The sequence below is a fragment of the Symsagittifera roscoffensis genome, chromosome 4 (genome assembly GCF_963678635.1).
Source record: "Symsagittifera roscoffensis chromosome 4, txSymRosc1.1, whole genome shotgun sequence".
NCBI lineage: Eukaryota > Metazoa > Xenacoelomorpha > Acoela > Convolutidae > Symsagittifera > Symsagittifera roscoffensis.
This window is the reverse complement of record NC_087065.1, coordinates 60,022,495-60,039,399: the sequence shown is the minus strand read 5'-3', so window position 1 is coordinate 60,039,399 and position 16,905 is coordinate 60,022,495. Positions and strand designations below refer to the sequence as shown.

At 36.5% G+C, this 16,905-nt stretch overlaps 2 protein-coding genes across 2 annotated transcripts in view; one reads left to right on the top strand and one right to left on the bottom strand.

The window, feature by feature from the left end:
* Positions 1-4,639: 4,639 nt before the first annotated feature.
* On the top strand, positions 4,640-16,362 carry LOC134844965 (transient receptor potential cation channel subfamily M member 8-like). The gene is made up of 7 exons (XM_063861792.1): positions 4,640-4,842; positions 8,938-9,972; positions 10,268-10,550; positions 10,798-10,824; positions 11,412-12,321; positions 12,676-13,130; positions 15,468-16,362. The coding sequence occupies exons 1-7, from the start codon at positions 4,640-4,642 to the stop codon at positions 16,353-16,355; spliced, it is 3,801 nt and encodes a 1,266-aa protein (XP_063717862.1). The 3' UTR covers positions 16,356-16,362.
* A 36-nt stretch (positions 16,363-16,398) lies between these two features.
* The window catches only part of LOC134844964 (piezo-type mechanosensitive ion channel component 1-like), a 133,655-nt gene continuing 133,148 nt past the window's right edge, over positions 16,399-16,905 (bottom strand). The window contains exon 61 of the mRNA XM_063861791.1: positions 16,399-16,813. Within this exon, the coding sequence (XP_063717861.1) occupies positions 16,561-16,813 (253 nt within the window). The 3' untranslated portion in view covers positions 16,399-16,560. The remainder of the gene's footprint in view (positions 16,814-16,905) is intronic.

Below are 16,905 nucleotides of genomic sequence, written 5' to 3'. Positions count from 1 at the left end.
CCCTCCGCTTTTTCTTTAGGCCATTCGTTAAAATCTAGCAGAGTTGGTCGATGCCACTGGCGTCTTACGGTTTGCATTGACCATGCTTCCTTAAGGTTTGGGGGAAGGTTACTCACAGCCTGATTCACTAAGTTAACATTTTTCAGGTCGTCGTTAAAAGATAGAGACTTGAATACGGTAACAAGTCCAGAAATTGCAGAGGAAAAGCCAATTACATTTTCCGAGTTATGCATTTTCAGCGGCGGAAAATTACTCAATTTATCTAGATGAGCCCCTACTACAGCATGCGGCTGCCCGAACTTTCTTTGAAGAGTTGCTAATGCGTTTTTATTTAGTACTCCGCTATGGCTATACTCAACGATTGCGGATTTTGCTTTACCCACTACTGTAGTTTGATGACTTAGAAAACTTGATTAATTGTTGTTGATGCAGGAACGAACGGTGCTACACCAGAAGAAACGTCTGCAGATGTTGTCGGAGCAAAATAGTTTTCAGAAGTTACCGGGACTACTGAACCTGTGTTTGGATTACCTAGCACTGGATGAGTGGACAAAAAAGTTTGCTGAGGCAAACTATTAGAAACAGGTTCAATGACCTGCTGTAACCCTACTGGATTAGTAACGGAAAACTGCGATTGGACCAATTTCGACAAATTAAGTCGTTGTCCGTGAATGTGGTTACTGAAATACAATCTCGGATCACTAGAAGCTGCCTGGGCATTATTCACTCCAAGTACGGTAACAAGTCTAGAAATTGCAGAGGAAAAGTTAATTACATTTTCTGAGTTATGCATTTTCAGCGGCGGAAAATTACTCAATTTATCTAGATGAGCCCCTACTAGAGCATGCGGCTGCCCGAAATTTCTTTGAAGAGTTGCTAATGCGTCTTTATATAGTACTCCGCTATGGCTATACTCAGCGATTGCGGATTTTGCTTTACCCACTACTGTAGTTTGATGACTTAAAGAAACTTGATTAATTGTTGTGGATGCAGAAACGAACGGTGCTACACCAGAAGGAACGTCTGCAGATGTTGTCGGAGCAAAATAGTTTTCAGAAATTACTTGGACTACTGACCCTGTGTTTGGATTACCTAGCACTGATGAGTGGACAAAAAAGTTTGCTGAGGCAAATTATTAGAAACAGGTTGAATGACCTGCTGTAACCCTTCTGGATTAGTAACGGAAATCTGCGATTGGACCAAATTCGACAAATTAAGTCGTTGTCCGTGAATGTGGTTACTGAAGTACAACCTTGGATCACTAGAAGCTGCCTGGACATTATTCACTCCTGTAAACTTGATGAGACCATGTAATTTGTTGATGCAGGATAAGTTTCCTCGGGAGCTGTCGAACGAACGTGCTGCTCTTGATTGGAAACTACAACAGATTCAGGCTGATTATGATCAACCGATTTGACCCAGTGACGCGTACGATCCTTTTCGTTTATTGTTATTCGTGGAGAGATTCGAGTTAAACCACTTTCCTCAGCATTCTCGCTGATTTCCGACTTCTAACTCAAGCCCTTTCAACTCAATTTCTGCCAGTTTTTTCCTGTGTTCTTCGGCCAATTCTTCCAACTCTAAACTGCTTTGTTGTACTAAAAAATATTGTTTCATCTTGTTTTGCTGCTCTTTCAGTCTTAATGACAAACACCTTTGCCTGCCTCTCAAGTTCCTCTTGTTGTTTCTTTAAAATCATTAAATTGCGCTTTTTCTCAGAAAGTGTTTTCGACGGAGCGGCGGTATGACGACTAGATTTTTGAGAACCCGATTGCTGATGTCGGATGCTTCGGTGTAACAAATTAGAACGGGTATCTGTTTTATGCGACTGTGGTTGTTCAATTTTTTCGGAATGATGAGAAATTTTTGAGCTGCTATCTATGTTGTTCGGCTCTGTTACTGCCTCAAAACTTGTTTTATAAGTGATTGCTTCCTGCAGAAATTTATCGTTGCTTTGTGTCAACTTATGAAGCCACATATTTTGTGCCGGTATCAATTCATCGGGGCTGGCACTTTTTGCAGCCATATCAATCAACTCATTATTTACCTCGACCGCTTGTTCTATAAAGTTCCTACATTTTTCAATCTAGGTATCAATTTTTGAGCAACGACTCTGACTCTCTATAAATTCCAAAGTTATTTCGTGGCATTTATAAAGTTCGTTTTCGAGATTGCTACGTTTCTCAAACAACTTCTTAATTTTCTTCTGAAACTTAACTTCCATGCTCATAATTTCAGAAACAAACAACTCTCAGAAAAAACTTTATTTTCACTCAAGTAAATTCACAAAATAATCTAATACATCAATAACTTACATGGGGGAGGAACTTGAAGTTTTAACGCTTTAAGTCTATTGTGAATCGCCCTACGATTTTTAGGCGACAAACGGTTCCGCTTCTTCTTAGCTTTCAGTGTACTTAGGTCAGCACTGTATCGTCCAAGTAACAACAGAGTCTTCAACTCAAGGGAAGCGGGCTGGTGCAGCTCTTTATACTTTTCGATAAGTATTTGGTCTTTGGCCTTTCGCTTTGAGATAAAATCCTCAGCTATGTTAAGAACGAGAATACCTGTCTTTTTCAAGGCTGAACCAAACTAGAGCGAAAAGATGGTTAAACTAGGTTTTTTTGGGGGGGGGGGGGGGGAGTTCGGACCTGGTTACGGAGCGTCCCATCAATTTCGGGGCATATTTGAGTTCTAGAAAGGAAATAACCTAGGCGGGATTCGAACGCTGTATACGCTCGGCTACTGTCCCTATATGCATTTACATTTTGGTTCAATTTTATATGCATTTATACTCTCGCTTACATTTGCGCTGCAACAGCCTTTCTAAAAAACTATATACTTTTTTGAACTATGTATCACTTTTTTGCCAAAAAACATATCAAGTTTGGTGAAAGGCAATTCAGACGTTTATAGCTTTGTCCTGATGCGAACAATTTTGTCGTATTTTTGAAAAAAAAACTAAAAGAAGGAGACTGACTTTAAGTAGATTGAGTCGGTTTTTCAGAACGGAGCTCCAGTTTTCTTCAAGTTTGCCTCTGGACTTTCCACAATTGAATATTTTTGGCAAAAAGATTGGTTTAGGCAAAAAGTTAATTTTTCAAATACGATTGATTTACTCTACAAGATTCAAATCGTTTATTTAGTCCTATAATCTAGTTTTCTTCAAATTCGAACCGTCGTTTCTAAAACTGCTGTCTTCCTTAACCCAATTATGCTCTCACGTTAATTTATTAGAACAGACTTGTTTTGAATTATATCATTTTTTTCTTTGTATAGTTGCGATAGTTTTGAATTAGACAGCCCCCACACGTCATCAATGTCAATGTTTTGGAAAAAAATCGCCTGCCTAATCTGATTAATGGGGTAGTAAGTGACCGCAGAGGACGGAGCTGTTTTATTTTAATAATTAAATTGTCACACTGTCAAGCTAATGAAGAGGATTTGAAAACTGGTACCAAATTACCCCTGCTGTATGTAGTTCAATTTCTCTGTTCAGTTAAGTCAATTCGGTTCGAACTTCCTAAAGATGGGTTTGAAAATACATATTGGCATTTGATGAAGTGATAAAATAGCACCAAATTACCAAAGCTGAGAAGATTCAATTATTTCCAGCTCAATTTATTATAGAAAACGAATGAGCATTAGCAAAAACCGCAGTAGTATTCATTTGTATGTTAAACCCTGTATCATCAGTTTTCATCAACATTTAATTCTTAAAGCATTGATTTTCTTGATTCATTTGCTTTCAGCTTTATCTCAGTAAACTTCTTAGGCAAAAATGCTTTTTTATGGCATGCGGGATATTTTTATGTCAATTTAACATGAAATTAAAGAATTGGCCCTAAAATAAATTGAAGAGAAAGCCCTCGGCTGAATTATGCGGTAGGTAAACAAAGCGAAATCTGCCGAGAAGTTTCTGTTTTTGCGTCAAATTCAAAAAAGATAATAAAAGTTCCGATTTTTTTTCCAAATGGACTTGAAGTTTATGTTTACCATAACTGTTTCAACCCCGGGGACGTTTCTTCAAAAGCTCTAAATTTGTTTCAAGTTGTTAAACCGCACGATTACTTATTGACACGTTCGCTCTAATGGACCAACGAAAACTCATTAAACTCTTTGAACAAGATTAGAGAAGTAAATATCTGACAAAATGCATGGTATCACATGAAAATGATCTGTAATAGCAAGATGTACAATTTGGTCATTCCAGTGACGAATTTGACAGCACCTGTAATTCAAACCATCACAACGAGTGGTACAAACAACGAGAATGAACTTGCAGGGCGGCTAAAACGGCAGTACAGAGTGACTAGTATTGACATGCATTCTACTTGTTGGCCAATTGATGGAGGATCTTAAATTTAAGTTACTTCGTTCGAAATTGAGCACCTTTGTTGGTCAGTTTTGCATCGGTCCAATAATTATGCATTGAATGGTTTGTTATAAAGCTTTATGTTAACTTACTTGACCGACAATTCATTAATAAAGCTGACACCAATTTATCGACTGATTCATGCGAAAGTATAAGTATTTAAAAAAGAGTTCTCACAAGGGGCGAGCTAAGCCGATGTGTTGAAGTGCTCTTGCTTCTGAAATTATTCTGAAGTTTTCTGAAAATTTCTGAAATTGTTTAAAAATGGACAGCAGGGGACAAAGAGAAAGGAAAATTTCGGAGTTTTCGTTTTTCAACGAAGCTCGATCGACCAGACTCTTCTGCAGTAAATTCTTTGACGATCCCCTCAAACCTGGTCTGTGCGAGGGGTGTGGGAGCACGGAGGAGGAACATGTAGAGATCCCAAAGAATCTGCTGGGTCCCTGGCAGAATGCACAAGCTTGGAGGTCTGATCTGCATCGCGTGCATTTGCCCAGATCCTGTGGGTATGTAGGTCAAAATTTGATATGAGAAGCAAATAAACCAACTTAAAATTATCAATAGTGCAGCCGGTTGCTGCACAATTAGACATGCAGTTCCAAACACAGTCGACTCTGCCCCTTTTCGGAACTCTTTTCTTCGAAGGGAATGGTTTTTATGCTCGACCTGGTTTTTTATTCACAGCAAATGTTTTACTTACCAGCTAGCCATTTTTAATGTAATTTTTGTTTTAGCAGGAAGCTAGCTTTTTTACAATCAGTTTTAGTAAATCTTTGAGATTTTAAAAATGAGTAATTTCAGCAACTTCAGATGATAACCGCGCTATAAATTTTTAATGCTTACAGCGGCAAAATTTGCCCGCTCCTAAAATCATTCAAACATATAAGAGTTTGCTATTTGGCATCATCGATGCGTTACAAAACGCGCGAAGCTTTATACATCCCCCAAAAACTAACAATTCTGCGAAATTTAGGTTGAATTTTGAAAACAAATGAAAATTGTTTTCACTAGCGTTATCTGAGGTACTTTTCTCTTTAAAATTTGAGTGTAGAATCGCCCTCTGTATATCATACGACCTCATCTGGTATTGTTTTGTTTTAAGGTATTTTGAAATCTTTGTGCTGTGTTCGCAAAAAATAAAAACGAACCTTGTCTTCAGATGCTTTTTCTCAGCGCCAAATATGCCCAAGTCCATTCCATCAGGTTTTGATAAAAAAATTGAAACAGCTATAGATAAAAGATCTTTGGAAAAAAATAAAAATTCACAGACTTAGGCTTTTTTGGCGCTGAGAAAGAAACATGCGAACACAAGGTTGTTTTTGTTCCGACTTTCGATACGAACGTAGCGGAATATTTGTGGTCGGGGTGGGTTTTTTTTCTTCAAACAAATTTCGACTTTTTAACTAGCCATTTTTGACGGATTTTTTTTTATCATTCGAAAAGTATTGTTGTCATGAGCTCAAATTTGAAAAAATATTTCACCTGTGATCATTTTTCGTTAAGTTCTGGGGGTTTAAAGATTGCCATTTTGGCCAATTTGGGACAATTAACGCGCGATATATTTCGCGCTATTAACGTGTAAGCGGAGAGTTAATCCGACATAGAAATCATTCCAAATTAGTTAAAAGAAGCTTATTTGCAATAATTTAGTTTTTGTACTTTATATGGCGTGTGGGGGTATGATTTTCATTAAAAAATTTCAAATTTTTAGAGAAAAAAAGTTTCATTTTGTTTTATTACATTTAATTTTTTAGTGTTATTACTGCTCTATAAATCTTAAAAGGCAGTTGGAACATTCAGGGCTTCGCCCTGATACGAGCAGTCTTGTTGTTCCGACTTTCGATACGAAAGTAACGGAATATTTGCGGTCGGGGTGGGTTTTTTTTTTCTTCAGACAAATTTCGACTTTTTAACTAGCCATTTTTGACGGATTTTTTTAAAATCATTCAAAAGGTTTTGTTCTCTGGAGCTTAAATTTGAAAAGATATTTCACCTGTGATCATTTTTCGTAATGTTATGAGGGTTCAAAGATTGCCATTTTGACCAATTTGGGACAATTAACGCGCGATATATTTCGCGCTATTAACGTGTAAGCGGAGAGTTAATCCGACTTAGAAATCGTTCCAAATTGGTTGAACGAAGCTTTTTTGCCATAATTGATTTGTTACAAGGAACGAAATCTCTCTTTTTGTATTTTATATGGCGTGTGGGTGGATGATTTTTATTAAAAATTTCAAATTTTAGAAAAAAAAAATTTCATTTTATTTTATTTCATTTAATTTTTTTATGTTATTACTGCTGCTCCATAAACCCTAAAGGGCAGTCGGAAGATTCAAGGTTTTGCCCTGATACGAGCAGTCTTGTTCCATTTTGTTGCTGGAATATTGATTACTTTGATATATGCTATGCGCAAATCGCCAGTTTTGATATATGCCAGTTTTGATGTATGCGCAAATTACAAAGAACTCTAGTCGGTTTGTAAATTACAATACGCTGCATTCCAAAAAAAAATCTAGTGCACTAAGCAGGATTATTTGATCTGATGGCACTCGCTTTCCTCTGCATTTAAAAGAAGCGAGCCGAGTAACTCTAGTTCGTTCAATAAAAAATGTGACCACTTAAATCTGAGCAATGCCCACTTTGACTGACATTTGAACGTTCTCGAACAGTTTTTAGTGCTTAACTAGTTCTGGCTCACCTATCATTAAAGATAAACATTTCAAAACGCACTTAAACTATACCAAAAGTCCTTTTCAAACATCCAAAATTTTGCTGAAAAATTTATTACGGAAAAATTGGTCTCAACAAACATAACTACCCCAATGACATAGATTCCGTTATGTTCTCCAAAGAGGAGAAAAAAACGTTAGTTTAAAATAAAACCTAAATTAATTACGGATTTAATGAAGAGAAACCGCAGAAATTTATCATTTGTGGAACAATTTTTTTCTCTATGAAATTTAGCATGTCATGCAGGAGAAATCAAATATTCTGAATATATTTTTTCTACCTTTATTGACGACACAACCCGTACTGACAAAAAAAGACTGCTACCAATTTGATACAAATTAACTAGAAGAAACTTAAGAATTTGATTTCAGTTGACATAAAATTGATTTAGTTTGTTACAAAAATTAAGCTCAAAAACTAATTTTCAATTATTGATTCTAAATCAATATAAATCCATTGTTTTGCAACGTAATTGATTTTTTGAGTTTTTTACGGATTTTTAGAACCACAAAATTGAATGTAGTCAGTTAAAATCTATTTCAATTTTTATCCAACTTTTTGGATATTCAATTTTTACGGGTTATATAGAAGATTTCATCAGATTTTCTCCACTATCAGACAATAGAACATTTTGGATAAAAGTGTAACGCATATTTTTCAAATGATTTGTTGTGTTGATATTTGGCTAGAAAAACGTTCTGTAATTTGTTCGCCCCGAAAATGAATCGATCTAAATTGATCTTCTCATAAGCTCATTTTTCTACCAAAAATGCGGCTAGAAAATTTTTAATGAAACTGAAAATGAAATTTGAAGAATATTCGCATTAGCTTATTTTCATCACCACACTTAGAGTTGCAAAATTCAAAAAGGAATCTCTTAGACTCAAAATTTTGCGGTAAAAAATTCTCGTCTAGTGACCCTTTGCCTCTGTAGTTCTGTAAATTTTTCTTTTTACAAAATTTACCTTAAGTTAATTTCGCTAAAGCAAAAATTAATTTAAACCAATTGGTTAAGGTTTTGATGGATTTCACTACCATAAAAATCTACCCTAAAATTTTGTTTAAACCTATTCTAAAACGATGTATGTAACTAAATGGGATGCCGTAAATCAATATTTTCACACTATTTTATCCGCATAAAATTTGATTTATATCGATATCAATCTTAATATTGTCAGTGAAGGATGAGCCTGAAGTTTTCTGTAAGAGCGCTTCCCAAAATTGGGGGGGGGGGGGAGCGCACGCTGAAAAAAAATCAGTTTTTAAATCTAAATCTCCCAAAAGGTTCCCAAAGTAACATTTTGATGTTTCTCCGTCTGGCAGAAAATGTTTGCAAAATAGTTCTCCATAGCGTTTTGGAGGACTCGAGAAATCAATTTTAATGTAGCTTTACAAAAGTTTCGAAAATGTCCGCATATTTTTTAGAAACTCCCTTCACCCTTGAGAAAATCCTGGATCTACCCCTGACTCGAATTTTTTTTTTTGGCTTTATCAACTGAGTGATGCCTGGTTTGTGATGTCAGATTTTTTGTGGAAAAAAGGACAATTTTTTTTCAAATTTTGTCAAAACTTTATAGAGCATATCATACAATTATAAACTTAAGACTTCCAATAGAAATCAAAAATATACCCTGGAAATGTAAACAAATGATAGCTAAAAAACAGGCTAAATTTAACTTTTCGAAGCTTGCTCCATGTCTCATCAATTCACAAACAAATATTTTTGATTACTTTTACGAATACTAAAAATTTCAAAACTTGATTTCCAGTTCCAATGAATTTTTCAAAAGTAGTATCAATGTGTTCAACAAACAATGCTTTGCTTTATTCAGGCCGACTCCGACTCATGACATTGAGTTTGTGGATGAAAATGAAGGCATACAGAAACGAGCACAGTTGTCCATCTTGGCAGTGGACAGTCATCCGAACCTGTTCGTGGAAACTCTAATCGACAACTGGGGTCTGAAAGTACCTGATATCATCGTTTCTGTCACTGGAACCCTTAACCATGTCAACCTCAGACACGAAGAATTCAGCGCGTTTCAATCTGGTTTAGTCAAAGTAGTTAGTACTACTAAATGCTGGGTAATAACTGGAGGCACAAACGACGGAGCCGATGAGTTAGTGTCACGTGCTCTTAAAGAAGTGCAGTACTTGAAATGGCTTGGAAAAAATGAAATGAATTTTGACCTTATTGGTGTTACCAATTGGAACTGTCTGGCTGAAAATAGAACAATGTCGTCTTTTTGGAGTGGAGATTCGCTAATGACTCCAACTGAAGGTCATTTGAGAATTCCGGTTCCGGTGGCGCCACCGCAGAAACGCACACTCATTAAGACCTTAAGTGATCCTTTGAGAAGCCGACGAAGTGTTAAAAAAGCCACTTCTACTGAGAGCATTGCTCCTAAAGACAAAACTTTTAAGTATTTTGTAAAGAAAACTCGCTCAAAAGCTACTCCCGCTCGTTCAGTTAATGTGTCAAGTTCAAATCTAACTGATAACGCTATTGCGGCCAGTACTTACGATAGGTACGAGACACATTTGAACCCAATTTTCACCCATTTTGTTGCAATTGAAAGTGCAGTCCGTGAAAAACATTGCGAACTACCTGCGAGAATACAAATCGAAAACTTCTGCTCAAAAGACAAGGCATCTTTTGCGTCTAATGCAGAAGTTGAAGATTTGAAACTGTTGAATACGCCAACAGTATTGTTGGTTTTCGGAGGTGATGCTAAAACTCTGGAACACATGGCAAGATCTGTGGAAAACGGGATTCCTGTGGTTCTATGCCAGGGGTCTGGGGGAATTGTAGATTACCTGATTTTGCTTCTCCACAAAGTTCCACCTTCCAATGACGCCTCGAAATGGTTCGTTATCATCCGCATTTTGGATTTTTTCATTATAGCCCCCCAATAACAAACAATTTTTTTTGAAGGGCGCGGAAGCTAATTTGCAAGTTGCTTTGCAAGTTGCACAGAATTTTTTGACCACTGTTTTCATTACAAAAACGTGAAAAAAAAACTAAGAAGATCAATATTTCTGTTTTTTTTGGGGTAAAATGTCAGACCCGCAGATTATATCATGCTGCCAAAGTAGATAAATGAACCATTTATGAGTTGCATATATATGAAAATACATGCATTTAAATGACATCCGTTTTAGGCCCTATTACATTACGCTAGTTCGCCAGTTGCTCTCCTTTCTGTCCAAAGCAAAGTCAGCTGACGAGCTATTCTCCTTCAACCAGATGCACACAGCCACCCTCGAACCCCTCATCTTCAAGTGTCTCCAGAAAAGGAAACTTATCAAAATCTACAAGTTGAGTAATCCTGTTGTCAACTTGCACACTTGTATTTTCTCCGCTTTGCTGGATGGCAAGACTGCAGAAAGTTATGATCCAGTTAAATTGTCACTGCGCTGGAACTACTGTGGGGAAATCGTTGAGGTAGCCTTAATTTTAAACTTTTTTATCAATAACTGAGAACTGATTCAAAATAAAAAAAATGTCATTGAAGTGACCAATGATTTTTATCTTAGCGAGTAACGGTTTTAAAGTTCTTCTAATTGCAGATCACAAGCCTGATAAAATTTTAATTTAGTTCGAACTGTTCTCTAACTCTCATTTTTTAGTAGTATCCTTGAAAAATAGATAGCTATGAAAATTTTTGGCTAGCCTCTGTGAGTTTTTTCAGAAAATTAAAAGCAATACAGGACATCAGGTATGATCTTCATTAATTGTTCTATGTAACGCACAAGCTTCCACGGTCCATGTGGCTTCATTGCACAATATAGACTTAGATCCCGTTAATTTATGCACGAAAACAGCAGCAAAAGGGGGACCGGCCTGATAGCATGTGTGTCGATTAGCATGCAGAAGAACGCAATTGACTCTCTCACAATAAGACGTTTTGGTTACTCAAATTTGCTTACTCAAATAGCGTGCATTTTGCCGAATGTTTACCTTAGAAATGAAATTTAAATGCAGCCCAAAATTTAAAGGCGATTTTTAAAGTTTATAGAAAAAGTAGGCTCTTTTTTCGACAAAATGAACACCTCGTTGAAGCACTTAGCGCATGCTGATAGTTACTCATGCTCATCGCTACGCCTCCATCAAACCCAATGTGATTACTGTTTTCGTTCATATAATTTGGTTTTGTTGCGTCGTTTTTGTCGCTATTGTTGTTTAAATGCCGCAGCCCATTTGAGCATTTATTGTTAAGGGGAGGACATAGATATATGCCCCAGCACGTCCACACGTGAAGTTTTAAACCATCTAACAGCTGCAAATAGTTACCCGGTGTTTTAGTCGATACTGGTTCAGGACGCCGACATCAATGCCAGATCGGGGATTCAAGACCTCATGATGGAGGCGATCGAACACGAGGAGAAAATCCAGTTCGCCAGACTATTTCTTCAGTGTGGATTCACAATGGAGAAATTTCTCACGCCTAGAAGATTAGCTCAATTGTACAGTCGCTCCTATAAGAAATCCCGGCTTCTACACGACGTATTAGAACGATGCTTAGGCGAACGAGATGAAATCAGTCTGAACTGCGTCTATGATCTATGTTACTCCTGTACAACATCAAAGCCACTTCATTCTTTGAAAAACGGCACTTCCTTCAATGATCCTTATCGTGAACTCTTCTTCTGGGCGCTTCTCAACGGACGTCTGAAAGCGACCGAGTTTTTCTGGATGCAGGCTTCAAACCAGTTGATTCTGGCTCTGATCGGATCCGAACTCTGCAAAGTGGTGGCAAAGTCTTTAACTGGCGACCTCTTCAAAATGCGAACTCCTTACTTAGAAGCTCATGAGGAGTACATTCAAAAAGCTTACGATATCTTGGAATCCGCTTGGAGTTTGAACCCTCAAAAAGCGATGTTGCTTCTCAACACTAACTTGCCACAGTACGGGAACACTTGTGTAATGGATGTAGCATGGTTCATTGAAATCAAAATTGTCATTTCACACCCCTGTTTCCAACAAGTAGTTCAAAAAATGTGGACCAAGGGCTTGAGTTGCTACCATGGAAAAATCGTGACAACTTTATTGAACCCGTTCTCTGTTATCTTTCTGAAGACTTCAGACCAAAGCAGTATTACTAACAATCAATCCAGTGGACAGAACATGGCAGTTCCTTGGAATGAAATACGAAGTCAGTCGGATCCATCCAATGAATTGGAAAGACGAGAGTCGAATGGAGTGCTGGACCAAAGTAAGATTTCGAGCAAATTTTCATTGAAATTTCAGAAGAAAAAAGTAACGTATTACTTGGAAATTACTTGGAAGTCTTGAAGTTTGGCATTTTTATCAACCAAGTTTCGCCAGTCAATGCTTAAACGCCTAAACATTTTGATGAGGAGGGCTGAGCTAGGAGGAAAGCATAAGGCTGGCTGTTTTAAGGCTTCCACCTTAAAAATTTGCTAAATATGCTTAAAATTGAACGAAGTAATTTTCAATTTAAACATTTATAACATTACCAATCAAATCGCTAGTGAAGTATTTCAATATTTAATATTGTAAAATTGTTTCTAATCAATTTTCCAGCATATTCTATATTGTATTTTAGTTGAAACCGTCTTACACGCGGACAGGCAGTCGCGAGCAAACAGACGGACATCGATGGAGTTCGAATACACCTTTGGGGATCCAGTAGATAAAGAAAAAATCCGGGATGCCTGGACCATCTGGAAACGCAAAGCTAACCTCTTCTACTTTTCTCCAGCCTGCAAATTTTTAATCCGCCTAATTTTTCATCTCATCTTTGTCATCCTAATTTCCAAATTTTACTTGTTTGATTTCAATTACATGTCACATGTTTGGTTGGAGTATTACATTGCGCTTTATTTCCTCTCCACAATGTTGGAAATAATCTCGAACTTCTGGCTAAAAATCAACATGCATCTTTTTTCGCTGAAGTGGAGAGTTTGGCGAAGAACTGAGTGGAATTTCCTGGACGTTGCCGTATCTGTTATCGGGCTGATCGCATTTGTCGCCGTCCCAATCCAAACTTATATAGTACAGGTAAGCTCAGCTTCGCTCTTATTTTCTAAAGTCTGTGATTGGACATACTTAACCGTTCTAGGTGGCAGGTCCTATAAAAATGATCGCGAAAATTTTGTTTTAAACCCACATATACACAAAAATTTTGTTTTAAACCCACATATACAAACTTTTGATGCAAAAAGTATGCTTACAAACGCGAGAGACTAGCAAGTAGCCAAGCTGTCTTTCAGTGCCATCTTATAAGCAATCAAATTCAGTTGAGTAAAAACTCAATATTTTTAATAGAGAAAATCCATCGCCTTCCCTTCATTGTTGTCAGAAAACACTCTTTTAATCCTTCATTTTTTCATGGATAAAAATATTTAAATAAATAATGACAACCAGTTTATTTCGATTTGTCAATTTCCACATTTTTTTATAAGCATTATTTTGTCGACTGGACAAAATTTGTTGAAAAATAGTATAACTCTTTTTTGTATCTTCAAATTGGTATAATTTTTTTGTGGATCTTAGTTTAAGAAACTTTCTTTTGTTTTCAAAGAAATTTTCACAAGTTGTTCTTTGTTCATCAGCGTTTGAATTTGTTTTTCTACATTTATTAGCCATCAGCTTCAGTACTTCATATGCATGAGTACTTCATGTATACAAATGCAAGCTTGAGCTCTTCTTATGCTTCTCTGTCTCTTTCAAATGTCTGACAATGTCAAAGTTTGCTAATTGAAGCATTTTTTTCATATTTACATCTGTTGTTGCTCTACATTTTTGAGGTCTGATTTTGTAGAGACACCATGAATCAGGTCTGAAAATTGATATTTTAGTTTAAAATAACTATTTTAAACCCTCATTGCCCGGTTTTTGTTGAAACAAGCTTTCAGCAAATCCCCTGAAGTGCTTTTCCTCAATCGTGGAAAATATTAAACGACATCATTTTTTGGCCGGCCAGCATTTCTTTAACTTTTTTGTTACTTTTTTAAAACCCCCTCTTCTCGAGTTAAGCTTATATCAGCTCCTGTGCTCCTGCACATTGCATGTTGCTTAAGCATTGCAAGCCTTGAGCATCATTCAAGACAAGCACCATTATAGAAAAGCAAAAACCATTCAAGACTTAACCTCTTAACCAGCAAAATTAAGCTTTTGCATGCAGAAAATTGTAAAAAAAAAGTGAAGTTTGCTCATAACTAACGCCCGTTTTTTTAAAAACGAACTCGCTTCCGCTAGGTGAACCCTGGGCCCCAGTCAGCAAAAAAAAATTGGAAAAGCGTCAGTGAACTCAAAAGAGCAATACTCAGACTAGTTTTCCATTTTTTCAATTTTTGAGCGTCATATTTTTTGAGCCTGATATTAAAATAAATTTGAGCCTGATGAGCTAAAAACCATCACGAATTATTTAGGTTTCTGAACTATGCTCTTCTCTTAAATAGCCGGCAGACCGTTGAAAATGTTTTGATGAACTCAAGGAGATTTCAAAAAGTATTTTTCCCAAAAACAAATCATATGTTGTGTTTCAAAGGGAAAGAGTTATCCTCTTAAAGCTTCCCACAAAATTTTTTAGTATTGACAATTTGTCTTAAAACTACGCAGATGAGAAATTTAGATAAATAGGTAAGTTATACATTCTGCTGATAAACAAAATTCATTTTTTTTAAACTAGAAAGGCCTTCAGGTTTTTTGCGCACTTCGAATTTTCGCTTTCTAAGAGCTTAATTAGTTTTTCTCTTAGCAGTTGAAGTTAAATTAAAAATAAGTTAAAAGTTACAAATTTGAATATACTTTTAAAACAAAAAATTAAACCATCACGACCCACATAGGTGTTTTCGCTGCGTTCAATGTTACTTTAAAAATCTTAGACAAAATAGATCGCAAAACACAGATGAATGGGTTTTAATATGATACTTCACTTGATTTCCGTGAGCGTTATGAGGTAGCCAAAATCGGCTAGAAAAAAACCAACCCCCCTATGCCTTAGTTCTAGTCCCATTCGCAAACTTAAAAACTTTTTTGAGCTAAAAAAAGCTCCAATAATGCATTACCAATTGCTTACTTAACAGAAAAACTAAATAGCTGTCTAAGGTATTCTAAGTAATTTGAACTGAGACTTTTAGTTAAAAAAAATCAACAAGTTCGAATCACCTTTTCTCGAAAAAAAAGAAAGTTTTTCTCTGATTAGTATCCGATTTACTACTTAACAAGTTTCAACTTTATATATCATTCCTCAACTCCCATTTGATTTTTTGTTGCTATTTTCACATGAAAACAACACATCCGAATCCCAAGTTCTGCACATCCGAATCCAAAGTTCTGCACATCCGAATCCAAAGTTAGTTCACACTTAAGAAATTGCCGATCATGTTTTAGGATATCAAATATGACAAAGAAGACACACTTCCCAACATGCGTAAGGGTTTCTATGCTCTGGCTGTACTTCTGAGCTGGATACGGATACTTCGCTACTACCAGTACGACAAGAAACTTGGAACCGTCTGGATCATGATTCGCAAGATGTTGTCGGAAACGCTCATTTTCATGTCAATTCTTTTTATTTTCTTGGGCTCTTTTGGTGTGTTTTTTACATCACTGTTCCAATTGTTTGAATATGAAGATGCACATTCTGGCAGCTATACTGGTGTCATTTTGAGAGCTTTTTTCATCATCAACGGCGAATATTTCCTGGAAACTATGGGCGAAACAATTTCAGAGTACCCGCCGGAAAAACAGCAAGAAATGGTCAGACTCAAGAGCTATTACATAATGATTGTGATAATCATGTTGTTTGTAGGAAATGCTATGTTGTTGAACACGCTTATTGCCATATTTGGCAGGATTTACGCGACTATCATGGAAAAATCAGACGAGGAATGGAAAACCGAACGGTTTACAATGGTCCTCGAGTTTCAAAGCCGTTCATTTTTTCCACATCCAATTTGCATTGTTGCGTCGATATTAGCAGCTCTCAAATACCTCCTCGGATCGAAGAAAACAACAGTTTCTGAAGTTGCCATCAGTCGTAAAAAGAGTGTCGTAGTGATTGAACCTTCAGTAGAAAAGTCAGATTTGGACAAGTATGAATACGTGGTTGTTCAGACGATGTTACGTAACAAAGCTAACATAGTCACTAAAGAGTATCTAATCGAAGAATCGCTACGTTCAAAAGATAAATTATTGGACCGCATTAACTTCCTTGGTGGAAATTTGGAAAAGTTCCGCAAAACGAAAGGCGGCGACAAGTTGAACTCACCTGATTGAACTTCGAAACATTTCTGATAGCTTTTACTTTATTGCAAAAAAATTGAATACGAGATTTATTATCTAGGAAATTAAAATTTAGAAATTTAAATTTTCTGCAATTGAGCAGTAACTGCGGTTCATAAACCCTGTTACCATAATTTTAAAGCAGTAGTGTTAGATAAAACGAAAGGTTAACAAAAAGAAAACATTTTTTGATCTCTCCTCAATCAAGCTTTAGTTTTGTGAAATTGATCAGCATTTCTGGTGATCTATAAATGAACATGAGTTTGGCAAACAGATCCTCTTCCAGGGAAAACTCTTTGACCTCTCTGCATAAATAGATGTCCAGACATAACTTCAACACCTTGTCTACATTTGGCAGTTCGTCGAAGGGTATTTTGTAGGATATTCCGGAGACAAACATGCGAACAAATTTGCCAATGACCAGAACCAGTGAGAGATAGAGACCGATGATGCTGAAATGAACAAAGTAGGCCGTGAAAAGAGCGTCGCTTGCAAACTTCGCATAACTTGCAAATGATACTCTCAAAATTCAGAAAAAAATACA

What these genes read in the sequence shown, in the direction of transcription:
- LOC134844965 (XM_063861792.1), top strand. Translation starts at nt 4,640, where the DNA reads ATGGACAGCAGGGGACAAAGAGAAAGGAAAATTTCGGAGTTTTCGTTT. An exon ending in CAGAATGCACAAGCTTGGAG is followed by an intron (nt 4,843 to 8,937) that starts GTCTGATCTGCA and finishes TGCTTTATTCAG; the next exon opens with GCCGACTCCGACTCATGACA. An exon ending in GAATGGAGTGCTGGACCAAA is followed by an intron (nt 12,322 to 12,675) that starts GTAAGATTTCGA and finishes ATTGTATTTTAG; the next exon opens with TTGAAACCGTCTTACACGCG.